The 27,169-nt window shown below is 46.1% G+C and overlaps 1 protein-coding gene across 1 annotated transcript in view; it reads right to left on the minus strand.

Moving 5' to 3' along the window:
- Rragd (Ras related GTP binding D) overlaps nt 1–14,176 on the minus strand; it is a 37,256-nt gene extending 23,080 nt beyond the window's left edge. The window contains exon 1 of the mRNA XM_027403421.2: nt 14,032–14,176. Coding sequence (XP_027259222.1) covers nt 14,032–14,176 — 145 coding nt within the window. The remainder of the gene's footprint in view (nt 1–14,031) is intronic.
- Between the last annotated feature and the right edge of the window lie 12,993 nt (nt 14,177–27,169).

The raw sequence follows: 27,169 nt of genomic DNA on the forward strand, positions 1-27,169 counted from the left end.
AGGTAGATCTTAGATTAGGCAGTTGTTCTTTAGCTATAACCATGTACAAGTAACCACAGAGGAAGAGGGACACTAACTACATGTCATCAGAAAAAATTTTTTTAAGATTTTATTTATTATGTATACAACATTCTGCTTCCATGTATATCTGCACACCAGAAGATGGCACCAGATCTCATAAAGGATGGTTGTGAGCCACCATGTGGTTGCTGGGAATTGAACTCAGGACCTCTGGAAGAGCAGCTGGTGCTCTTAACCTCTGAGCCATCTCTCCAGCCCCTTACATCATCAAATTTTTAAAAAGATGGGCACTGGAAAGATGGCTTAGCAGTTAAGAGTACTTGATGCTCTTACAGGGGACCAGAATTCAGTTCCAAGCACCTAGGTCAGGCAGCTCACATCCACCTGTAACTCCAGCTCCAAGGGACCTGACACCCTCTTCTGACTTCTTTGGGTGCCAACACACAACCATACACATGCACACGTAATAGAAAAATAAAACAACTCTTTTTTTTAAATTTAAAGAAAATGAAAGGATAACCACCACAATGGAAGACAGCATTTGTGAGAGTCATTGTGTCACAATGCTCTAATGTCTGAAATATCTGAAGATCTAAATTGCCTAGTGAAATAACCCAAGGGAAAGGGGGCCAAGAATCCAGACGTCTCTCCAAAGACGATATGCATACATGGTTATAGCATTACTATCTACAAACATATGAGGAGATGTCCCACATTACCAGCCACTGCAGAAACATGGTAAACCACCGGGCGTTGGTGGCGCACGCCTTTAATCTCAGCACTCAGGAGGCAGAGGCAGGCGGATCTCTGTGAGTTCGAGGCCAGCCTGGTCTCCAGAGCAAGTGCCAGGATAGTCTCCAAAGCTACACAGAGAAACCCTGTCTCGAAAAACCAAAAAAAAAAAACAAAAAAAAAAAAAAAAAAAAAAAAGGAACATGGTAAACCATGAGAGGCCCTAACAAGTATAGGGAAGGGGCAGAGAGTGGACACTGCTGTTGAAATTGTATAAAATGGAATTTAAATGTGGAGCTACAATATGACCCACTAGTAGGAATATGCTTTTGAAAAGAACATATGCATTGGGACACAGTGGCATACACCTTTGATCTCAGCACTCAGGAGACAGAGGCACTCAGATTTCTGTGCACTCCAGGCCAGCCAGAATTACATAGTGAGTCTCTCTCTTTCTCACCAAACACCAAATACTTAAATGTTTACCTACAGACTTTGAAACTTTGTTTTTTGCGACTCACTATGTAGCCCTGACTGTCCTGGAACTCACTGTGTAGATCAAGATAGTCTCAAACTCATAGATACTATGTACAGTATTTGAAGTATATCTCAATTTAAGAATTATTTAATTACATTTCTTCATCTATGGGGGAGCATGGTGTGCAGATAAAAGTCAGAGGATAATTTGAGAAGAGTCAGTCCTCTCCTCCTTCCATGTGGGTTCAGGGGGTAGACCAAATCCCACTTTTATCAACAGTTCATCCCCTACACACCTTGTCCGCACCATACCCCTGCTCCACACCAAGCCTGCACAGTCTTCCCTAGGTGAACAACAGGCTGACATACATGATACAAATCTGGGGAGGAAATACACCTAAAAGGCATCAGGTTCCTTCCTCATCAGTGATCATGATCTCACAGGACTGCCATGACAAGTCTGCCTCAGGAAGTCAGACCACAGACTGAAGGAACAGGACCCAGGTCACATGTTAGTGCCTTTTGTGGGGGATCGAATATCTCTGTTATGGAATATTTTGGGTCCCAAGCTCTGGCTGTCATAAACAGTGGTGGCACCAGGAAGCTCCGGGTCACCATTGTATTGTTAATTAACACTAGGCTGTTACTGTTTACCATGGCCTAAGATGATATGCCTCTTATTTGTATCTGTATGTGCCTAAGTATCTGAATAGGCCCTCACCTGGGTGGAGGAGCTGGAGGTATGAGTAACTTGGGAGAACAGGAAGTGAGGAGTTAAGAGGCTCGCTGCCAGAGCAGCGAGGGGACAAAGAGAGAAATGGTTGCCTCGTGGTATTGACAGGGTGGTTGAGAAACACCAGAAAAGATGGCTAATAAAGAAATGACTCTAGTCCCACAACATGGATCTGAGAGCTCTTTGAAGATGACAAGATGCCTGTGTTTGGTCTTTATCACCGTTGGGTTGCTCGAAGCTTCCAGGTCCACACACCCCCACTCATGGACTAAGGCTGAGACATGCTGGGTCACGACAGCCTTCCCAACTGAATCCCCCAAAACAGAAGAAAGAGTACGCAATTATAAACAGTAGCTGAACATATACACAGAACTCAAAGTCGTGAGAAATCCCTAAGCAATACAAAGACAGGTGGGAGAGGAGGCTGCAGATTGGGAAATCGTGGTGTAGTAATTCTTACTACAGTACATGGGGCCCAAAACCGTCTGAGGCAGAAACTGCCGTCTTCCTTCTGGACATTCCCTCAAACGATGAACATGTGAGAAATGTCCTGATTAAAATGTCAATTACAGAAAAGAATGCAGGCTTGGTAAACCAAAGAAGCAAGTTCATTAAAGAACCAGAACAAACCCCCAAGTTACAAAGATGGGATCTAGAGAAAAGAGCACTCATCTCAGAGCATGAGCAATCCAAGAAAGGGGCATGGAGATTCTGGAAATAAAAATACTGTGGGGACAAGGCAGACAACTGGAAGGAGACAAGGCCCAAGGGCTCACCATCAGCCACCATGTTGAGCATGATTGGGTTGATCACGGCTGCAGCAAACTCCCGGTAGAGTAGATCATGAGTTCTACTCCTGATCTTCCTGCCTCTACCTCCTAACTGCTGGGGTTGCAGGCTTGCACCACTGGTTTATGTGGCGATAAGGATTGAAGCCTGAGCCCCATACTTACCCAGCAAGCACTCTACCAAACCCCTTTCTGTCCTCTCCAAAATCTGCCTAAGAAGCCCCTGAGCCGGAATGGCATGATAGGCAGAGTACAAGTATATGTATATATGTAATATACTTGTCCAGGGTTCAAGTCCCTCCCACAGAATGCAATTCTGAGTTCCCCCAAACAGCACCTATTTCCACAACACTAGAGAGAGCTCCCAGGAGGAAGACAAGTGCCTCAGCCTCCTACAGAAGGGCTTTCCATCACAGTTGCTGATCATGTCTAGTGGGATAGCATGGCACTGGGCAAGATAAATGCTGAAGGCCAGCAAGTACTCTATACAATATGCTAGCAGAGGCTAGCTACAGGAAGAGCGACAGACAGGGAGCTTCATAGAGGGCTCTAAAACTGACAAAGGGCCTTGGAGGCTGTTGCTGACCTGGGATGGAACATTGTTCTTACGTCATACCCTGAACACCTCTCCACATAAGGCAGGGCTGCAGATGCAAAGAGAGACCCATCACTATCAGGAGAGGGACAGAGACTTGAGAAAGGCATGGAGCAATGCTTAGTAAGCTAAAAGTTCAAAGCCTTAGAGAGTAACTGTGGAAACAAAGGATGTTCTGGGAAGAGACCTGAGCAAGTTACAGGGATGGAAGGGCAAGAGGGGCCACCACAGTCGGGAGCACCCAACACTCTCTTCCATCTCTAAACACTACTTTCACCTACTCTCCTGTTTCTCCTTCCCTCCCAGCCACTCAGGCCTTCTGGAAGGGTCTCACAGCATCTTACCTCCATCTAGGGAGGCTTCCCCAGACTCTTTCTCCTCACTCAGCTCTGCTACATCATCACTTTTCTGACCCAAACCATAACCCCATCACTTGCTAGGCCAGAACTTGTCTTTTAAACAGTCCTCATGATGCAATTCTTTGACTTTGCGTACTGTCCTGAAGGTTTCCTTGTATGCTGTCTCTCTCTTTCAGAAGGACACATAATAAAGGGACCAGTTCCCCTTTTGGCAGCCATAACGGCCGAACACGTGCTTGTCTGACCTTGTCCTAGACACTAGAAAGTCAGACGCCTGCCTCGTGACAAGGAACCAATCAGAAGTTAGCTGGTGGTGCTATGCTTTACGACCCTGGGTGTACTTTACGGACAAGTGCACAGCAATGACGCACAGAGCATAGCAACCACCCTGGGAGGGTCTATGGGCCATAACAACCAGTTGGCCAATCAACACAGGGCAAGCCCTCCAAGCCTGGAGGCACACCAATCCTGAGCCTATGCATACCCCTAGACACTCCCCTTATGCTGCCCTATAAGATCTCTCGGGAGCCCCTAGGAGTTGTCTTTTGCGAGCCATCTGCCATGGCGGGTGGGTGAAAGACCCGAGCTAACATGTGGTTAGCTCGCTAAAAAAATAAAGCCTCATACAGTTTGCAGCAAGCTCTCGAATCCGCCTGGTGACTGGAGTGACCGAAGTCATGGCCTGGGACCCCGGATACCTGAGTTTTTCAGGGTCTAACAATACATGAGGCATGTTGCAACCATTCAGCAAATACCTCTGAATAAATTAGTTGACAAAGCCCCAAAAGGCATGGATGAGACTTCCTGGGGAGAAGCTGTGTCTACAGACAGACTGATTAGAGATACAGCAATGTGGAGAGGCTGGAGTGCTACAGATGCAGAGCCTGGGTGATCGTTAGCCCCCTAAACAGCCATACCTTGCCCACTTCTGTGACTATAGTAAAAGCCTTTTGGAATTTATCAATCAGATAGCATCTGAGACTCATGGGCAATTCCCTCACCTTACTAGAACCCTTCTCTCGGATGTCCCTGACACTGCATTTTTTTTCTTTTTTGGTTTTTCGAGACAGGGTTTCTCTGTGGCTTTGGAGGCTGTCCAGGAACTCACTTTGTAGACTGGTTTGTAGGGAGCCGTTCCTGCATTCTCCATTACAATGATGGGGCCTGAAGACACCAAATGTAAATTACTTCACAGGCGCTGGGTAATTTCCATTCCTTTGATCTCTGCCTATCCCGTGGCTCATTTGGCCTGAGGAGCTGAAGCCATTCATAGGGTAACACGTCCCAGGCGGCTGCTTGCCAGCCTTTATTAAGGGATGGGTTTCTTGGTTCAGGGTCTCCGCTCTGGTAAGCTTATGCTCTCCACTCTCAAGATGCATTAAAGCTTGTCTGCAGAAGGATCCGAGTGTCCTGCGTGTATTTCTTGCCGGCGAGAACATACAGCGCGCGGGACATCTGGTGCTGAAACCCGGGAAACTTTGTTAACATCACTGGCACTGCGGAGACCCCTCTAACGGGGCGGATTCAGAACTGCAGGGTGGTAAATTCGGAGAGGTATGTCTTTTCTGGACTTTGGCTTGGGAATGTTGCTATTTTGGGAGGTTAATATAGAGGCTTCTGTGCTTTTACTAGGAGCTATTTTGACCTTTCTCACTGTTGTAGCAATCTTAAAGAAGTCCAGAATTACATGTCAGAAACCGAATGTGATGAGAGATGGGGCGCGCCCAACAATAAAATATAAGGAAAAAGGACCTCCCGGGATGTCTAGTGACAAGGGAGTGAATAATTTGTTAAGAGAAACAACAACAAATAAGAAAAAAGGACCTCCTGGGATGTCTACCAACAAGGGAGTGAATAATTTGTTAGATGATTCTATAAATAAGTTTAAAGCCTTAAATCTTGATAGCTCTGATGACTCTGAAAGCTCAAGAGATAAAGTTTTAGAGAAAACAGCTCAGCTAGGTAAAAAAGAAACAAAAAAGGAGGGAGAAAAAATAGGGGATAACCGGTCACACCCCGGTAAATTTAAGAGACCTGTTAATTCAGCGGGTGTACTTCCATCAGCACCCCCATTATTTGGTACCGACTCCTTCTTACCATTAGAGGAGCGGAGGAAATTACAGATGGCTTTCCCAGTCTTTGATAGGGGAAAAGGCCATACATGCTATTCAACACTTCTTGGAGGCCTGGAATGCCTGTGGCTTTAAAGCCTCATAAACATTGACGCTGGGGGCCATACCACGGCCAAGCGTCTCACCTCAAAACCTAAAAGGCCAAGGAAATGGTAAAATGGAAAGATATCTTAACTGATCTTTGGAGAGGCCCGGATCCTATTCTCATAAGATCCAGGGGAGCTATTGTGTTTTCCCACAGGATGAAGAAAATCCTCTGTGGATCCCAGAAAGACTCACCCGAAGAGCCCCTTCGGACCTTCAAAAGTCGGAACTCCACCCTCTCCCCGGGAGTTGAGAGCCGCTATTGTTATCCAGATTAACTCCTGTCCTTGACGGAGAGATTGTATCTCTTAAGGGGTGGGGGTGGGATTGTTTGATGCAGCCGTTTGCGGATTGGTGTTACTTCTGGCTGGTATGTAAGCTCTAGGCTCAAAACTTAGAGAGACAAGATGGTTATCGCCCAAGCGCTCATATTTGGCTAACTATGCTTAAGCAATAGGCCGCCGGCCAGACAGCTCTTGCACACCCGGAGCCTAGGCTCATTGCACAGGGTAGAGTGTCTGGTTTGAGCAGCCCATGAGGGTGTTGAGCAAAGGCATCGCACAGAGTTGCCTAGTATGCAGGCTTCTCTGGGAGGTATGTTGTCCTGCATAAGGGTTGCCTGCCCCAGCCTCCCTTTCCCAGAAAAACGGCAGAGGACAGGTCGAGAGTGCTTCGGGTCAAGCTAACAGCCTGATGGCGACTCTTGTACACAGTCTTAATGTTTGATTTGGGAAGGTACAACCTCTGCCTCTATCCCTCAACATATGGGTGACCTATTTGCTTGTAAAAATATAAAGCCTTATCATTAATTAATAAAAAAAGGGGGATATGTAGGGAGCCGTTCCTGCATTCTCCATTACAATGATGGGGCCTGAAGACACCAAATGTAAATTACTTCACAGGCGCTGGGTAATTTCCATTCCTTTGATCTCTGCCTATCCCGTGGCTCATTTGGCCTGAGGAGCTGAAGCCATTCATAGGGTAACACGTCCCAGGCGGCTGCTTGCCAGCCTTTATTAAGGGATGGGTTTCTTGGTTCAGGGTCTCCGCTCTGGTAAGCTTATGCTCTCCACTCTCAAGATGCATTAAAGCTTGTCTGCAGAAGGATCCGAGTGTCCTGCGTGTATTTCTTGCCGGCGAGAACATACAGCGCGCGGGACACTGGTTGGCCTTGAACTCACAGAGATCTGCCTGTCTCTGCCTCCCGAGTGCTGGGATCAAAGGTGTGCACCACCAACGCCCGACGACACTGCATTTTTTTTAATGTCTTGATTTGTAACTCTTTGTTCTGTTACTATAAAACATTTCTATGTTAGAACTTTCTATCATGTTCCCATACCATAGTCACTCACAGCTGCTCCAGAATAAACCATTTGAGGTGAGAACTGTTTCATTCGAAAATGTAGGCTAACTCAGAAATTCAGTGCTGAGAAGTTTTGTATTTAACTCACCATCCATGAGGAGATCCATAATACAAGACAGCAACATGGTCTCATTCACATTTCAGGACATACCCTCTAGCATGATCCACATAGATAGTTCCAGGACAGCCAGGACTACAACCCAGTCATCCCAGTCCATTTGGTGAGTTCCAGGACAAGTGAGACCCCCTGTCTCAAAAGACAAAGCACCTAAGGAATCACATTCAAGGTTGACCTCTCACCTCCACACATATGCGCATGCTCACACATATAAACAAGCACATACACACAAAACTTCATGTCTTTGCCATTAACAGCACTTACTGCTCCTGCAGAGACACCAGGTTCAATTTCAAATCTCAGCTCACAAACATCTGTAACTCTAGCTCCAGGGGTTCCAACACCTTCTTCTGACTTCCATGGGCACCAGGCACACACAAAACATACATATATACATGCAGGTCAAACACTCATAAAAATAAAACATTTTTTTAAAAAAAAAAAAAAGGAAAGAAAGAAAGAAGAAAGAAAGAAAGGAAGGACGGACACAAACTTTATGCCCAACTCTGGCACTTGGAACTGTGTGATGTGTGAGTGAAGTGGATCAGTCACTCTGCCCAGGAGAAAATACCATGGTCAGGGACACAGCAGATCCTTCCATCTGCCACCTGGTCCTGCTCACATTTTCCAAACAGCCCTGCTGATGAACTAGACAAATGAAGACCCTAGAGGACCCTGCCACCCCTGCCAAGGAACAGCAACTAGGGGAGAGTCACCTAGCTGGGATATTATCACACTTTAACATTTCAGACCGGTTATTTAATCTAGAATTATCCAGCAGAGCCCTGCCCAAACCTAAGCAGCCTTGCAAAAAGATGTTGTGCGATGAGGACAGGGCTCCCAAAGACTGTACCTGGCTGACCTGTGGGTTGGGAATGCTCAGAACCATAACCAATTAGCCAGAACTGAATGAGATTATAGTGTCAGGGTGCACTTCCTCACATAGCTCTTCTTCACAGTGCTGCCTAGGATCCTTAGGTCTAGAGCCATGGTTCTCCATCTTCTCAATGCTGGAACCCTGTAATACAGTTCCTCATGTTCTGGTGATCTCCAAACCATACAATTATTTTCATTGCTACTTCATAACTGTGATTTTGCTAGTTATATGAGTCATAATGTAAATATCTGATATGCAGGTATTTAATATGGGATAACTTCAAAAGGTTGCTTGAACCCCCAGAGGGGTAGCAACCTATATGTTGAGAACCACTGCGTAGTTGGGGTTTTCCTTTAGGCCGCCAACCAGCTCCCAAATAAAGACACAAAAGCATATTATTAATTATGAATGCTTTCCCTTAGCTTAGGCTTGTCCCACTAGTTCTTTTCACTTAATTTAATCTGTTTCTATTCACCTATGTTTTGTTTCAGGCTTTTTACCTTTCTTTCATTCTGTATGTCCTACTTTCATGCTTCTTCCATGTCTGGCTAGCTGGCCTGTCCCTGGTGTCTGTCATTTCCTTTTCTTTCTTCTTCCCCAAGCCTAAATTCCTTCTCCTATTTACTCTCTCTGCCTAGAAGCTCTGCCTATACATACTCTTTCCTAACTATTGGCCATTCAGCTTTTTATTAGACCAATCAGGTACCTTAGGTAGGCATGATAAAATAGCAATACATCTTACATAGTTAAATGCAACACATCTTTGCATATTTAAACAAATGCAATACATCTTTGCATAGTTAAATATTCCGCAATACCACTGGTCTAGGGGGTTCTCCCTAGGGAAATAGGGAAGTTCTCTGCATGAACTCTGGCTCACCGTCCTTTGATGGTAATCTCTTAAGTTTGAGGCCAGGCTGCCCTACATAGCAAGTTCCAGATCAACTAGGACTACATAGTGAGACCCTGTCCCAAAAGCAAAAGATAAAAATATATATATATATATTTAGAAACAAAAATCTTGCTGGGCATTGGTGGAGCTCACCTTTAATCCCAGCACTCGGGAGGCAGAGGCAGTCGGATCTCTGAGTTTGAGACCAGCCTGATCTACAAGAGTTAGTTCCAGGGCAGCCTCCAAAGCCACAGAGAAACCCTGTCTCGAAAAAAAAAAAAAAAAAATCTCAAATCATACTAGTGGGGAACTGAAAAGCATGACTGAATATAAAAATAAATAAATGCACACACACACACACACACACACACACACACACATCCATCCAGCTATATCTCTAATGTGATTTACCAATTCTTAAGAACTTTTTAAAACTGCTTTCTAGAAACTCAAGGCTGCTTTTACACAAACCTCCTTTACACACTGAGAAATAAGTGACAATCCTTCTCAGAGATCTGTAAGAAGACCTTTTAATGTGACTTTTCAGACACATTAATCAAGGACTGAAAAGCCTACCTGAGTCACAGCAAAACTAGGGAGAGCCATTGTCACCAAAGAGGTTTGACAGAGGAGACAGAATTTTTATTTTATTTTTTTAATTTTTAAAGGGGTAGGGATCTGGGGCCACAAGTTTGGATCCCTACAATCTTGATGTAATGCCATGCATTTGTATTCCGGTGGCCTACTGAGAGATTGGAGTCTGAGACACTGGGATCCCTGGTGGCTCCACGGTCCAGCACTAAACAAGTCATGCTGCCTCAAGTAAGGAAGAAGGCAGGGACTGATGCTTGTGGGTATCCAGGATTGATATGTGAGCTCTAGTACACATTTTTCTTATGAAAAGGACAAAAGATGCTAAAAGAATAAAGGAGGTAGAAACAAGAAATGAAGGGACCAGCTCCCCATTTCGGCAGCCATGACAGTAACACGTGCTCTATGACCTTGTCTTAGTCACTAGAGGTTAGCTGCCTGCCTCATGACAAGGAACCAATCAGAAGTTAGCTGGTGGCGCTATGCTTTACAACCCTGGGTATGCTTTACAGACAAGTGCACAACAATGACGCACAGAGCATAGCAACCACCCTGGGAGGGCCTATGGGCCATAACAGCCAGTTGACCAATCAACACAGAGCAAGCCCTCCAAGCCTGGAGGCACACCAATCCTGAGCCTGTGCATACCCCTAGACACGCCCCTTACACTGCCCTATAAAGATCTGTACGCGCGGGTTCGAGCTGTCTTTTGTGAGTCATCCGCCATGGTGGGTGGGTGAAAGACCCAAGCTAACATGGGGTTAGCTCGCTAAAATAACAATAAAGCCTCATGCAGTTTGCAGCAAGTTCTCGAATCCACCTGGTAATTGGGGTGACCAAGGTCGTGGCCTGGGACCGCAGATACCTGAGTTCTCCGGGGTTCTAACAGAAAGAGGTGACTTGGGAAGCAAAGCTGCTCTGCACTGCCATGGGGTCAGGGAGGATGATCTAAAATAAAATGACACTTGGGACAGAAGTCTTTGAAAGGCACTGTTGCAAACAAACACAGAGCCCATCCATCACTTATCTAGAACTGGCTTATGCTTCCTTGTGTTTCCATTACACTACCCTATGTCTGTTCTCTTAATAAAATGGGAGGGGTGGCTAATAAAGGACAGCGTCACGTGTAGTTGCGGCCTTGGACTGGTGATCCTGTGCCCCAGGCTCTGGAGTGCTGAGACTACAGGCTTATATCACCACACCCAGTTTATTAACGGCTAGTGGGTGGGACTTACTGTATTCCGCACTTGTATATCCTTCAGGGAGTTATCACCAGCTCACCCTATGGTGACTCCAGTAACAATCAAAACCCTCAACCAAAAGGGGCACAGGCCACTGTGAAACACAGACCTAATTCAGGCCGACTGGGGTGAGCAGCTATCTTCACCAAGTTTTCCTAAAATTGGGGACTTTAGGGAAAACCTTTGACTTTCTGATTACCTGATGGGAGAGCAGACAATGGGGAGATCTTTTAGTCTCGAGTTCCTTGTCAGTTTTTAAGGCATAGCAATTTAGCAAATTTAAAGTCTAAATGTCAAAAATTAATCATTATTTATGGCACAATTACGGGTTTATATGGGGTGCCGAGGATTAAAACCAGGGGCCAGGACACCTCTAGTTCTATGGTAATTGGTTTGAGGGGGTGGTGGATGTTTGGTGTGTGTGTGTTGGTGCTTTACTCATGTATGTGGATGCCAGGTGGACTTCATGTGCCTTCCTCATTCTATCCACCTTATTTTGTGGAAGGATCCCCGCCTGAACCTGTAATTTGCCTACTTGCCTAGTTTGTTTGAAAACTGCAAGGGTCTCTTGTCTTCCTCCCCATGGCTGAGATTACAGGCACAAAGATTACACACACACACACCCTCCCTCCCTCCCTTAAGTGGATGCTGGGAATCTGCTGTCTCTGGAGTTTGATTTGGGGCCGCATTTGAAGATGATTAACAACAACGGTTAAGTAGTGCCTCAGTGGGTCCTCAACAGAACTAAGCTGCTTGAAAACACCCCTGATGCTCATGAATAAAATTTGGAGTGGAAGCCAAAGGAGATACACGTATATTAGCTTAGCTGCACTACATTTTCAAGCTTACCACACATGGTAAAACTCACGAGGTATTCAGGTTAAAATTAGATCAGTGGCACCATACAGTACATAGACTAGGGGCAGTGGGAGCTTTCCCTTTAGTCTATATTCTCCTGCACATCTCCTGACAAACTGAGTCAACTAGCAATGCAAGCCAATCCGACTTCCAGGCTCCCAGGATTCCCCTAATGGGGAAAACTCCTAGATCTCCATGAAATGCAGGCATTAAACTTCACCCACTGGTAAGAAGGGAGGGAGAAAACTTCACTAGAGTATTGTTTATGTCATATCCATCCTTTATCAGATTAAAGAAATCTGTGTTTTTCACTCTCTTAAATTTGACAATAAACGCAGAACTTACCAAAAAAAACTAAATGTGAGTGTGTGCTACAGAAATGGATGGCTCAACAGTTAAAGCACACACACACACACACACACACACACCCGTCTAAACTCTTGGCTTCCCCTCCCCCAGTCCCTGCTCCTTGAGATGGAATCAGTGGTAGACCCTTGCATGAAGCGCTGGCCAAGGAAGGCAGATTTTCTAATAGAGATTGTGCTTCAAGGCCTAAACCACCAGTCTGAAACTAGGAAAGAACAGTGGCCAAAAGATAAGGATGGGAGAAAGTAGCAGACCACCTGTGCACAACAGAAAGCAGAGCAAAGCCAGGCTTCTGCGGTGTTGCCAGAGCAGAAACGAACCTGCGTGCTTCTCACCACGTGAATGTACTGTATCCTTTTATAGCAAGATTCCAGGATTCCGCCTGATCCGGGAACTCCCAGCAGGGGGCTTATTACTGAAGTCATCAAAACAAAGCGGCAGGCGGGGTTGCCTTTAGATTAACAGCACTGGGTCCTGGCTCTGGAAAAGCCTTTTGTTTCAGGAATTCTTCCCCTAAGGCAGGGCTTTACTTTCACTTCAAATTTTGCCAAATCAAATTTCAAAAGTGCCCCCAAGCACCCCAATAAGGACTTCAGGTTAACAAACCAAAACAAAACACAGGTTCTGTGCCCTCCCAGCAAACTAGCCCCCAGGACAGTATCAAATTACCGGCTTTTCCTCTGGAAAAGGGTCTTTTCTCTCTTTAAACTACGACACAAGTTCCCTGTTGTGCACCAACCTTTTCAAATACCTTGCAAATACATCCCCATTCAGCCTTTTTCTGGGAGAATCTAACTGCTAGATTCTAACAGATGCTATTTAAGTAATAATTATGTGACTGAACAATTAAAAAAAAAAAAAGAAATGTGGCTGAGTGACCCACTGTGGGACCGATTAAAGGACCTGCAAAAGAGGGACCCGCATAGGTGCACACACCAATTTAAACAATGGAGAACTAGTACCAGTCCTCTAGAGAAAAGCAGCCAGGAAAGGGGCTGACTTGGAAAGTTGTTCATCTGCTGGGCTCAATGCTTAGTTAACTTTATTCCCTTTCTGGTTCACTGAAGTAGTCCCTGCCAGATGCTGAATCAAAACTGTCTTCCGAGAAAGGCGTTGTAGAGAGAATTTAAAGTTCAGTGGATTCTTAATAAAAGTTCTTAAAACACCCGTCACGAGTAATTTTATTCCTCGGTTTCTTCAGTGTGGGACATTAAGGAGATTAGTCCTTTCTCGGAGATGTTTACAACCTGCAAGGAGAATGTTAACAGCTCCATTCAACTGACCTTTTCAAGTGACCTTCCGCCTGGGGGGGGGGGTAAGAAAAACAATCGGGAATCCTAAACTCAACTTCTTTGTGTCTCAGGAATGAAATGCAAGAAGCCTCCATCGGAAGAGCTAACTCGGGCTCCTTCTACAAGAAACAGTTGGCTTCAGTGGCCAAAGATGGCTCGCTCGGCGCCCACTCCCGGGGATGACATGAGATGCCTTCTTATGAGAGTCTTAAGACCGGGGACCTGGAGGTCTCCTGGCGACGTGGATACCACCTGCAGGGCGGGGCCCCGCCCCAGTGCTCTGGTCCCACGCAGCAGACCCTTCTACGGCAGGGAAGAATGACACGCGCAGCTGTGGGCGACCCAGCAGGCATGCTGCCGCCAGCTGCCTCTTTTAGCTTGACATCCGACCCCGATCCCCGCCACCGTCTGCAGCCCGGCCTCGCCCCTCCCCCACCACGGCTCCCAGGACCCGCGCGCCCCACATCGCCCAGCACAAGCGCCCCAGGGAAGCGCACCGCCGGCCGGCTCACCTCCCTCCTCCGGCCCGCTGTCCAGCTCGGCGTCCGAGGACCCGGGCCCGTCCTCGTAGCCCGCCAGCCCCACCAGCTCATCCTCCTCCTCGTCGTCGCCGCCATCCTCACCCTGCGGCTGCGGCTTGCCCAGCACCTGGCTCATCACGCCCACGCTCGGCTCCAGAGTCCCGCGTGGGCCGAACCCCCCGCCCCGCACCTCCCCGGGCGAGCCTCGTGCGCTGGGGCGGTAGAGGCGCCCAGCCCCCTCCCCGCCGCCGCTGCCGGAGGAGCCAGCCGGAGCACGGCAGTTCTCCCCGGGAGCGCAAGGGAGCGACTGCGTGACCCGAGTCACCTGACGCTTGTCACACACACGCACCGCCGGGCGCGCGCTCGCCGGCCGCAGCCACCGCTTGCTTGGCGGGGCGCCAGCCAGGGCCACACACGTTCATCCCCCTACAAAGCGCGGGTGTCCAGAGGCGCGCACGCCACCGCCCTCCGCGTGGCCGGGAGGACACCCTTGCAGAGGACCATCCCAACTGCCTTCTGCACGACGGTCTTTAGAGTTTTCTACCTTCCTAAGCTGCCCCCCAACACAGGCCCCCACTTCGCAGCCTTATGCCGTAGACTCTCGGGGCACGGAGAAATGCACAGCGGCGGGGTGGTTTCCATAACAGTTTCCCCTTAAGGTGCCTTTTAGTTCTCACCAATAATACTCGCAAATCTACCCTACATAGACATCTTTCCGAAGAAATGACACCTCGTGACTTAAATCAAAACATACTACACGAAATTCCTCTGCAACCTTCGGGAGAGCCACAGGTATATAACTTTTCATGGCTAACTGATAGTGTTTTGGTATAGTCCCACATAAATGTTCCATGCCTTTTGTGGGAGAGGAGGGGCAGCTCTCAGATTGGAACAATAGCTATGTGAGGTGAGGAGGTGCTTTTTCCTCCTTCACAAGTTTCTCACCGCAGCAGGACACAATGTACCCACCTGAAAAGAGAAAGAAAAAAAAAAAAAAAAAAGTCATGTGCATGAACTTCCTTCATTCAGTTAAGCACATAAAAAAAAAAAAAAAAAAAAAGCGGGCCAGCAGGTGATCCGGATACCGCAGGTGCCACAGCTCAGCAGGTGATGAGACAGAGGCGAAGAAAGGCAGCTCAGGCTGGAGACTTGCGGCCAGGGACAGGTCCTACTAGGCGGCCTAGGAGAAATCTGGGTAGCAATAGGGTTACTAAGTTACGACTGATGTCCTCGATTTCTTCTAGGTGGGTGGCTGCTTTTAACCAGTTAGAGGCAGTAGAATTCTGCCTGGCTGCATGGTCAAGGTCGTTCCTAAGACACAAAAGTGTTAAGGAAGTGAAGAAACATTTTGCAGAGGTGTAGGCAGAATTTAGGGAGTCAAAATAAGGATTATCAAGTGGGAAACTCACACCACGTCCAAATTTAGCGGGAGGGAGCAAAGGGAGCTGGAGTTCTGAAGAGCAGCCAGGAAGCAGGCCTTATATTCAGTCAGTCAGTGCTGTTGGAGCCACCCTGGCCAAGCAGATAAGAGAGAGGAGTACACTGGCCTCTCTCCTCCTTCCCTATCTCAGTGCACTCTCCTGGAAATGCCTGCGATTGGTCCAACACAACCAGAAACCCTGGGCAAAGGAAGACCGAAACCTAGAGGCAGTGGAAGGGTGAGTGGGGAAAGTGGGCCCGCTGAAGCAGGCTCGTCCACTCTCTCTACAGGAAGCTGCCTTTTCTGCACCTCACCAGAACACCATTGCCACAGTTAGTAGTGTTAGACCCCCGAAAACTCAAGTATTCGGGGTCCCAGGCCACGTTCGAGGTCACCTCAATCACCAGGCGGATTCGAGAGCTTGCTGCAAACTGCACGAGGCTTTATTGTAATTTAATGAGCTAACCCCATGTTAGCTCGGGTCTTTCACCCACCTGCCATGGCAGATGGCTAGAAAAGACTGAAGCCGCTGTGTACAGATCTTTATAGGGCAGCGTAAGGGGCGTGTCTAGGGGGTACGCAAAGGATCACGATTGGTGTGCCTCCAGGCTTGGAGGGCTTGCCCTGTGTTGATTGGTCAACTGGTTGTTATGGCTCATAGGCCCTCCCAGGGTGGTTGCTATGCTCTGTGGGTCATTGTTGTACGCTTGTCGGTAAAGCACACCCAGGGTCGTAAAGCATAGCGCCACCAGCTAACTTCTGATTGGTTCCTTGTCACAAGGCAGGCATCTGACTTTCTAGTGACTAGGTCAAGGTCATAGAAGCACATGTTCGGCTGTTATGGCTGCCGAAAGGGAAGCTGGTTCCTTCAGTAGAAATATTAAATGAGAAACAAAACTCGTTTCTCGTGGGCGGTTTTCCTACTCAGTGAGACCGAGGCCACCTTGGAATCCCCTAATCTGTTTCTTTTAGAAAAGAAAGCCACCTGGAAAGGATAGGGACTATTTCTCCAGAGTAGCTGTAAAGACTTGCAGCTGTCCCAGAGAGCTTGCCTATTTCAAGCATCAGGGAGGTCCTTAGGACAGAGGCTGGCTAGAAACAGCTCAGAATCAGACCAACCACTCAGACCTAGTTACTGAGTATGGTGGTCCAATGAACCGAGGGTCTCCAGAGAGGACAACTTACAACCCAACACCGCCCCTCCCCCCGAAAAGATGGAAATGTGTGATGTTTTTCTGACTTCCTCAGGGAGAGAGCTCATATTTATTTGTCTATGTGGATGTGCATGGGTGTTTTAGCCTATGTGTAAAACGGTGCACCACTTGAATGCAGTTCCCATACAGACCAGAAGAGGGTGTCAGATCCTCTGGAACTGGAGTTACAAATGGTTGTGAGTCACCACCATGTAGGTGCTTGGAACTGAACTCAGGTCCTCTGAAACAGCAGCTGCTCGTAACTGCAGAGCCATCTCTAACAGCACCAAGAAGAGAGCTTTTATGGAGAACAGTAGCAACAGATCAGAACACATTCCAAGGTGTCTAAGAATTGGCTCATTCTCGAGAATAAAATGGACCAACAGCCCTGTCATCTGTTAGGGAGACAGAAGGCAGGACTCATGGCAGCTTGAGGTCCTCCTAACCTTGTAGGGACTTCAGCTCAGGCCAACCCAGTATCGTAGTTTTAAAGCAGAAAAGAATTTCAGGACTTGCCAGTATGAAAGAAAGTTGAGGTTAAATTACATGACATTTGGGAGGGGCCAGGAGCAGAGTGCCACCTATACCGCCCGAGTTGCTAGCTAGACCAGGCTGACCTCAAACTCACAGTGATCAGAGAGCCACCAGGACTAAAAATGTGCACCACAACAACCAGCCTTTATAGAGAGATTTTGTTTTTGTAACAGGGACCCAGACTTTAGTAGCCCCCAGGCCTTAACACAACTGACTCCATGATGGAAATACCATTCAGGCTATAAAACAGCATGTAGATAGCACCACCTGCCAAAACAAAACCAAAGGAAGGCCTAATCCATCAAAGTCTATTAGGTCTCAAACCCAGACGGGTGCCTAACTTAGGAGCTTATTAATATATCAAAATAGAACCTGGCTGCCAGGTTCTCCCAGCAAACCTCAGTCCCTACCTGTTGGAGGCCATGGCTAGCATACCCTGCCTCCTACCCCAAACTCCACTCCAGGATCATGTTTACTCTAGACACTTCTGGATATCTCTGCCTCTGGCTATGCTCTCCCATTTATCTACGGCAAATTTTCTCTTCCACCATACCTAGGAGTAGTCATGTCCTTCTTTCCTTTCTTCCTTCCTTTCTTTCTTTTCACTAACCTTGCTTTTTGGCTTCTGTAATTCTGCTTCGGGCTAATTGTTCTTGTTAACTGAAGTATGTCAACCCAGAACATTGAAGGGAGCCTATATTTTCCCACCTGTCTGTTCCTGAGGATGGGATTTTCTCTCTCCTGGTCTTGGGACTCTTGCCCTCCCCAATTACTAAACTATATGGGCCTAAAAGTTTCAATTACATACATAAATTTTAACTTCTGTTCCTAGTTTAAATATGTCTCAACAGGTTTCCACTTCTGACAAACACATTCAAACATCAGTTGCTGACTATAGCCTGCTCCTAAAGACTGCAAGCCCTGGACTTGCTGCTGATGTGGCCCAGTCCAGCCGACGTGAACACTCCCTGTCTCTTCAACAGAGTCTGCAAACCAAATGCTTCTGATGGATACCCCATTGCCTGAATTCCCTTTTTGCTTTTGATTAGCATTTCAGCCTTCTTGGACCCCTGACAACAACGTCCCAAAGTTGGCCTGAAGCAGTCATAGAAAAAGAATACATTGTCCCTTTTCCCTGACTGAGATCCTAGTTCAAAAGGAAACTCCCTTACATAGGGGACAAAATGGCAATAGATACAAATGTCATTCCCCTAGAAAAATCTGTCAGCTAATGGCTCTTAGGGCCTACCCTTTGAGCCCCTACCAGGCAGGACCTATGATTGGGTCCTGTCATTGGTGAAAGGTTCAGGCATTATGCTGGCCTGCCCCTGTCACCTGGTGGAACAGGCAGTGCCCTGGTCAGCCCAAGGTTCCATGGGAACTAAGTCTGCACGCAGGTGCAGAGGACCCTTTTAAAAGATAAGTCCCTGCTCCTTTATGCTCTCTGTTTCTCTGGTCCTCTGTCCCGCTCTCCCGTCTCTCTGTTTCCCGGCTCTGTCTCTCTATGGCGACTGGCCATGGTGGTCAGCCATTTACCCCTGTTCCTCTTCTTAGTCTCCCCATTCTGCCGGGCCTTATAATAAACTTATAGTCTTATGTCTCATGTATCAGTATTTCTCTTTTCTTCTTTTTAAACAAAACAATAACATTTTGGCGCCCGACTTGGTTTAGGCTCTCTCCGTAGACCCTCTCCCAAAGCTAACTGGTAGGATAGTTTTTCTTTCTTTGTAACTTTTCCTGCCAGGAGCATGGGAAATCTCGGAGATCCTAAAATCTGAACTCATAGCCCACTTCCATCTCCGCTTTTCCTGGCACTTCCTCCTGCCTGCAGCAGCCTAAGATGCCGGAATTCAACTTGCCGATTTTCCAACTAAGTATTTCTGGAACTCACTGATCTGCCTATTCGCTACAATCCGGTAAGATACCCAAAACCGTTCCTATGGGGCAGACCCAGCACTGTTCACTCTGGGTCCATTTTTCGGTTTCGGGCCGGGTGCTCTCAGACAGGGCAATCTGTGCCATTTTTTGGCCTTGCCAAAATACATTTTTACGGAATCTTTCGGTTACTGGCAGCGAGTAGGTAAATTAGCAGAGTTTTGCCTCCCAGTGGGAACTTTCTTTCACCTGGGAATGTCCCTCATTGTTCTGATTGTTCTATTTCTGACTGTTTCTTCTTGGTTGGCAATGTCTGCTTGAGACGCTCTAAGAGTTTTTTGTTTGTTTGCTGGTTTGAAACTTTTCTGGCAATTGAGAATGTGCTTACGGGGGTCGCCACCTCAACCACGTGGGCTAACCCGGGGGCCGCCATCTTGGTCATAACCAGGTGACCTAGCTTAGGCCTGCCCACAAATTCAATGACTTACACTGGCAAGCACTGCCACCTGACATCTTGCTTTTTATTTATTCTTTCATTTGTTGGGTGCATTTCCTGAAGGTCAGGCATGGGATCCCGCTCCAGGAGCGGTGCTTTTTTGCTTTTTCAGTTTGGACCACTGGGTCCTTTTTCAGTTTCAGGACAGCTGTGTCCCCTTCGGGGCCAGGCCCCTGGCAACTCCCACGGGCAGACGTGCATCCAGAGAGGAGCTTTTTACCGGTTTTCTACTTGCCTCACCCATGGGAAATGCATAGAGGAACCTTTCTGGTTTCATCCAACAAGCAGATAAACAGACAAAAGCGGTTTGTGGTCCCCGCCGTTTTGGTCATGTGGCCTACCTGTAGGCACACCCAGCTCCAGTGGCCTATGCCAGCAAACCTGTCTATTTCTGCCAGGTCTTTTTGCTTTTTATTTCATTTTTTGTCTATGATTTCTTCTTTCACTGGCTCTGTTGTTCATGGCTTGTTTACTAAATACTATGCCTATCCAGGGCCCTCTGTTTCAATCTACTCTCTCCCTTTAAATCTCCTGTCCATTTGCTACAATGTATGGATCAGAGATTACATTCTGGTTCCCCCTTTGCTGTTATCCAGTCCTGCTTGTCTTTGTACCTGTAATTTAATTTTATACTTATCTAGCTCTATATACAATTTAAATTAAACTATACTAAGTCTCATATTTCTAAAGATATATGCTATATATCTTTAAATGATGGTAAACATTTAAGATCATAAAGGTCTAATTTAACGATACTTAAAATAAAAGCCAAGTCTATACAACTTAAATTTAACTCTTGTATCTTTAAATGATTATGAAAGTTTAAAATCATAAAGGTCTATTTCAAATTAACAAAATATTTATACCACTCAGTCTATCCTATAAGCTGTTTACAAAGGTACAGCTTTTATTACAAAAAGGGATTTTTCTCTAACTAAAGGCAAACTTTTAACTGCTAAGATACTAAACAGACGACAGCCCTCAAATGCTCAGAGATCTAGAGAATATGGCATTTAAAATGTTTTGTTAAAAAGCTTTTTATAACAGAGAGATAGGCCAGCTGCTGGCCCCACCCCATTTCCTCCGAGAAGACTGATGTGCACTGAAGAAACTTCATCTCGAGTCAGTGACAACGCTGGTCACTGAGCAACCCTGCCCTTCACCTCAACTACTACAAAGTATTCCAGACCTTGGACAAGAGGACAACAGAATCGACTTTCCCGGTGTTGCTTGGGCCAACGGTAGGCGAGTCTTCCCAAAGTCTGTAATCCACAGGTCACATGCTATCAGAAAGAAGGCAGGTGTCCTGCAACCCGCTACTACTATGGATGGAGGACCTTGTGGGTGGCTGTCCATGCAGCCTGCTGGCAAGTCTCTGTTATTCTTTAATCATTGATTCAGGTAAAATCTTATCCTTCTCAAGAACTCTGATGCTTTTGACGACTGGTAGTCTTGCCAGCTTAAAGCAAAACAGATTCCAGTAACAGGTATTTTAGGGTTTATCTATATGAAGATAGGAAAGTCTAAGATGTATAAAAGTCTGAAAATGTAGTTATGAAGGCCAGAGGATAAAAAGGCTTAAATGATGATAAAATGAGTTGAGACATTAAAAAAGGATAAAATATGTTCCTGACTTCTCTATTTCTCATGCTACTGTTCATAATAAAGTTCACCAATACCACTATATGATCATAACTACAAGGTCAAGATTAAGATGCTTTTCATTGTCCTAAAAAAAAAATCTGTCTGTTTTAAAATGGTAATGCTTTTAGCCAAGTTGCTTCTAACATGAATATGCTGCTAATGTGTCTAATACTTATGTTTCCACAAACTCTAAGGATTCTTGTAAGTTTCAGGGAGCCAAATCAGATCCAAACAGGTCAGATTCACTCCAGGTAATATTCAACCTTTCCCCGGTCCCAAATTCCCTTCACTCATCTTGGGACTCCTTGGGAACCCCTCCCTCATCTTACAATCTTCCCCTCAAGTGACAGGACCTAAGAAAAAATTTTTTTTCTAAACTTAACCTTGTCTTCTGCTCTGTCAACATCTTGCCAGGTCTAAGAGGTGCCAGGGAGTTCCATACAGCCTGGACTACAATGAAACAACCAGCTTCCCCAGGACGTGGCAGCACCCCAACCTTCTCGGGTCCCCCAAAGATAGTCAACGCCCCCCACGTCAGCAGAAAGCAGTCTTAAGAATTCGATGCCTTTATTCCTTAACCTGCCATGTCTAAACACCCCACCTTTTTTTAATAATAAGTAGAGGTGGGAATGAAGGGTTCAGGCATTATGCTGGCCTGCCCCTGTCACCTGGTGGAACAGGCAGTGCCCTGGTCAGCCCAAGGTTCCATGGGAACTAAGTCTGCACGCAGGTGCAGAGGACCCCTTTAAAAGATAAGTCCCTGCCCCTTTATGCTCTCTGTTTCTCTGGTCCTCTGTCCCGCTCTCCCGTCTCTCTGTTTCCCCGCTCTGTCTCTCTATGGCGACTGGCCATGGTGGTCAGCCATTTACCCCTGTTCCTCTTCTTAGTCTCCCCATTCTGCCGGGCCTTATAATAAACTTATAGTCTTATGTCTCATGTATCAGTATTTCTCTTTTCTTCTTTTTAAACAAAACAATAACAATTGGTACTTCAAGAAGGGGGTAATGAAGGGACCCCAGACCCTCACCCAGCCTCCTGCTTTGGCAGCCATAACAGGCTGCAGAAAAGACCCAGCAAGATGTAGGTCTCTAACTCAGAAACATGTGCTAAGTTCCTGACCTTGCCCAACCTTCCAGTCAGTAGGAAGCCAGATACCCTCCATGTGGCAAGGAACCAATCAGAAGTTAGTTGACGGGCTCTGGATGTGCTTTAAGGAAACAGTGGAGAGCAGAGCAACTGTCCTGGGAGGGCCTATAGGCCATAGCAACCAGTTGACCAATCAACACAGGACAGGTTGCCCAAGACTGGAAGTGTACCAATCCTGAGACTATTGTGGACCCCAGACACTCCTCTTGCTCTACCCCAATAAATTCTCTGCCCCACAGTCCCTCTGAGTTCTTCTCCCTCCACCAGTCACGTCGAATGGACAGAGGTTAATACAGTTAACTCATTAATTAAAGACTCTTTGCTTTTGCATTGGATAGGGTCTCTTGGTGATTTGGGGGTTCAGAATTTGGGCACAACAACATGTTTTTGTGCTTGAAAGCTCACGCTGAGAAAGGCTCAGTGCTACACTGGGATCCCAAACACCCAATGGAGTCACTGCCCTGCTAATAAAGACTTTCTATTGACCTATACCCATGTCTGAGCAGTCTTCCCTGGTGGCTGCCCCACAACAGCTTTTTGTTTGTTTATTTGTTGTTGTTGAGGGTTTTTGTTTGTCTGTTTTTAAACAGGGTCTTGTTATTCTTTTGCTTAAATTACAAATAAAAGAAGAGGAGGTACAAGATGAGACAGGAGACTATTAGACATATTAACCAGTTTATTATAGGCCCGGCAGAGTAGAGAGACTAAGAAAGAAGAAACAGGGTTAATGGCTGACTGGAATGGCCAGTCACCATAGAGAAACAGCATAGGTGGGAGAAGAGGAGAGAGTAGAGAGTAGAGAGTGTATTAATGGGCAGGGCTCTGTCTTTTAAAGGGGTCCTTTGCACCTGTGTGCAGACTTAGTTCTTATGGAACCCTGGGCTGACCTGGGTAGTGCCTGAGTGGATTCCGACAGGTAACAGAGATGCCTGAACCTTTCAATCCCACCTTTACTTATTATTAAAAAAAAAAGATGGGGTGTTAGACATGGCAGATTAATAATAAGGGCGTCGAATTCCCAAGACTGCTTCCTGCTGATGTGGTGCTGACCATCTTTGGGGGACCTGAGAAGGTTGGGGTGCTGCCACATCCTGGGGTAGCTGGTTGTTTCATCGAAGTCCAGGCTATAGGGAACTCCCTGGAGCCTCTTAGACCTGGCAAGATGTTGGCAGAGCAGAGGACAAGGTTAAGTTTAGAAGAGAGAAAATTTTTCTTAGGTCCTGTCACTTGAGGGGAAGATTGTAAGATGAGGGAGGGGTACCTGAGGAGTCCCAACGTGAGGGAAGGGAGTCCTGGGATCAGGGAAAGACTGAATAACTGGAGTGAATCTGACCTATTTGTTTGGATCCAATTTAGCTCCTTGGAACTCATAAGAATCCTTAGAGTTTGTGGAAACATAAGTATTAGACACATTAGCAGCATATTCATGTTAGAAGCAACTTGGCTGAAAGCATTAACATTTTAAAATTGACAGATTTTTTTAGGATAATGAAAAGCATCTTAATCTTGACCTTGTAGTTATGATCGTACAGTGGTATTGTAGAACTTTACTGACTATGAACAGTAGCATGAGAAATAGAGAAATCCGGAACATATTTCATTCTTTTTAATGTCTCAACTCACTTTCTCATCACTTAAGCCTTTTTATCCTCAGACCTTCATAACTTATACCTTACATTCTCAGATCTTCATAACTTGCATTTATCCACCGTGTTAGACCTTTCCATCCTCAGACCTTTGTAACTACATTTCCAGACCTTCATACACCTTACACTTTCCTATCTTCACATAAACCCTAAAATACCTGTTCCTGAAATCTGTTTTGCTTTAAGCTGGCAAGACTACCAGTCATCAAAAGCATCAGAGTTCTTAAGAAGGATAAGATTTTTACCTGAATTAATGATTAAAGAATAACAGAGACTTGCCAGCAGGCTGCATGGACAGCCAGCCCCAAGGTCCTCCCATCCATAGTAGCGGGCTGCAGGACACCTGCCTTCTTTCTGATAACATGTGACCTGTGGATTACAGACTACAGGAAGGCTCGCCTACCATTGGCCCACACAACAAGGGGAAAGTCGATTCCACTGTCCTCTTGTCCACGGTCTGGAGTACTTTGTAGCAGCTGAGGTGAAGGGCGGGGTTGCTCAGTGACTAGTGTTGTCACTGACTTGAGATGAAGTTTCTTCAGTGCCCATCAGTCTTCTTGGAGGAAATGGGGTGGGGCCAGCAGCTGGCCTATCTCTCTGTTATAGAAAGCTTTTTTAACAAAACATTTAAAATGCCATGTTCTCTAGATCTCTGAGCATTTGAGGGTTGTCTGCTTAGTATCTCAGCAGTCAAAAATTTTCCTTTAGTTAGAGAAAAATCCCCTTTTGTAATAAAAGCTGTACCTTTGTAAATGGCTTACAGGATGAACTGAGTGGTATAAATATTTTGGTAATTTGAGATAGACCTTTATGGTTTTAAACTTTCATCATCATTTAAAGATACATAGCAATTTAAAAGTATGAGACTTAGCACAGTTTAATTTAAGTTGCATATAGAGTTAGGTAAGTATAAAGTTAAATTACAGGTACAAAGACAAGCAGGACTGGATAACAGTAAAAGTAGGGACCAGAATGCAATCTCTGATCCATACATTGTAGCAGACAGATAGGAGATTTAAAGGGACAGAGTAGACTTAAACAGAGTGCCCTGGAAGATACAGTATTCTGTAAACAAGCCATGAGCAACAGGGCCAGTGAAAGAAGAAATCACAGACAAAAAAATAAAAAGCAAAAAGTCTGGCAGCCAGGTTTGCTGGCACAGGCTGCTGGAGTGGGTGTGCCTACAGGTAGGTCACATGGCCAAGATGGCAGCCCCCAGGTTAGCCCATATGGCCAAGATGGAGGCCACCACAAGCAACTTTTTTGTCTGTTTACTCACCTATTGGCAGCAACCAGAAAGGTTCTTAATGCATTTGCCATGGATGAGGCAAGTGGAAAAACCGGCAAAAGCTCCTCTCCGGATGCCTGTTGGCCCGTGGGAGTTGCCAGGGACCTGGCCCTGAAGAGGGACTCCGCTGTCTCAAAACCGAAAAGGACCCAGGGTCCAAACTAAAAAACCAAAAAAACACTGCTCCTGGAGCAGGATTCCAAGCCTGACCCTCGGGAAATTCAAGGGATATCTTACCGGATTGTAGCGAACAGGTAGATGAGTGGGTTCCAAAGATGATTAGTTGGAAAAGCAGCAAGTTGAAGTGTACAGAGTTCCAGCATCTCAGGCCACTGCAGGCAGGAGGAAGTGCCAGGAAAAACAGAGATGGAAAGTGGGTTATGAGTTCAGATTTTAGGATCCCCGAAATTTCCCATACCCCTGGCAAGAGAGGTTTTGGGGCGAGCCTAAACCGAGTTGGGCGCCAAATGTTCTTTTGCTTAAATTAGAAATAAAAGAAGAGGAGGAGGCTGAGACACAAGATGAGACATATTAAACATATTAACCAGTTTATTATAGGCCTGGCACAGTAGGGAGACTAAGAGAGAAGAGGAACAGGGATAATGGCTGACAGCAATGGCCGGTCGACATAGAGAGGCAGAAAGAGCATAGGTGGGAGAAGAGAAGAGCAGAGAAGGAGAGAGTAGAGAGAAGAGTAGAGAGAGTAGAGAGAGCATAAATGGTCAGGGGTCTGTCTTTTAAAGGGGTCCTTTGCACCTGCGTTCAGACTTAGTTCCCATGGAACCCTGAGCTGACCCAGGCACTGCCTGAGCGGATTCTGACAGGTAACAGAGAAAGGCCAGCATAATGCCTGAACCTTTCAGGTCTCACGTGTAGTCTTGGCTGGCCAAGAACTCTATGTAGACCAGGCTGGTGTGCCTTTGCCTTCTAAATGCTGGGATTAAAGTCATGTCCCCAAGCCCAGTTTGAATATCGATTTTTAAGCATAAAGATTAAGACAAAGTGAGAGGCTGGGTTTGGTGGTTTATGCCTTTCATCCCAGCACTCTGGAGGCAGAGGCAAGTAGATCTCTGTGAGTTCAAGGCTATCCTGATCTACATAGTGAGTTCCAGGACAGCCAGAGCTACATAGTGAGATCCTGTCTCAGCAGAGAGAGAGAGAGAGAGAGAGAGAGAGAGAGAGAGAGAGAGAGAGAGAGAGAACTTCCTAGGGGAGTGTCGTTTTCATTACTGTACAACAGTCACAATGCAGGGTTTTAGTGAGGTTTAAAGCGATTATCTTGAAGTAGTTGCTGCAGAACCTATGTGAAATGACAGGGTGCTTTCTGAGGAGCACTTAATAGGCTTATAATTGATAAGATCACAGGGATCAGGAAGGTAGGATATCTTTACCATAAAGAAAGTCAACTGTCTTGTCTGGTGAAAGGAATGAGGTCCTCTTACCCACCATCATACACATACAAGCCTTTACCCGAGTCTTTGCTATTTTAACACAAAGGGATACTATTTTTTTTTGCCAGCAACCTTCACAGAAAACATTAATTATGTTGGGATTCTTGCTTCTCAGAAGGTGAGAGGCTCCAACCAGACTCTCGGGTAAGGGTCCCTCCTCATCTCCTCATACTTTTCTCTTTCTGTCCTGTCTGTCACACAAAGTCAAGGGAAATTAAGTCCTCAGTCATGCTGGACCCTAGCTAAATGGAACAGTTGAATGCAGGTTTAGAGTACTCTCTGTTAGCATCATTTCAAGGGGGTCATTTGACAAAGTTTGAACATATACAGGCTCGGAAAAATCTTGGTTGCTTTTCTTTAGCTACTGTTGTCATTTCAATGCTGTCAGCTTTCAATTAGGTGGTTAAGAACACAAAGTATGAGGGCGTTTGTGGCG

Source organism: Cricetulus griseus, chromosome 2, assembly GCF_003668045.3.
Source record: "Cricetulus griseus strain 17A/GY chromosome 2, alternate assembly CriGri-PICRH-1.0, whole genome shotgun sequence".
Classification (NCBI taxonomy): Eukaryota; Metazoa; Chordata; class Mammalia; order Rodentia; family Cricetidae; genus Cricetulus; species Cricetulus griseus.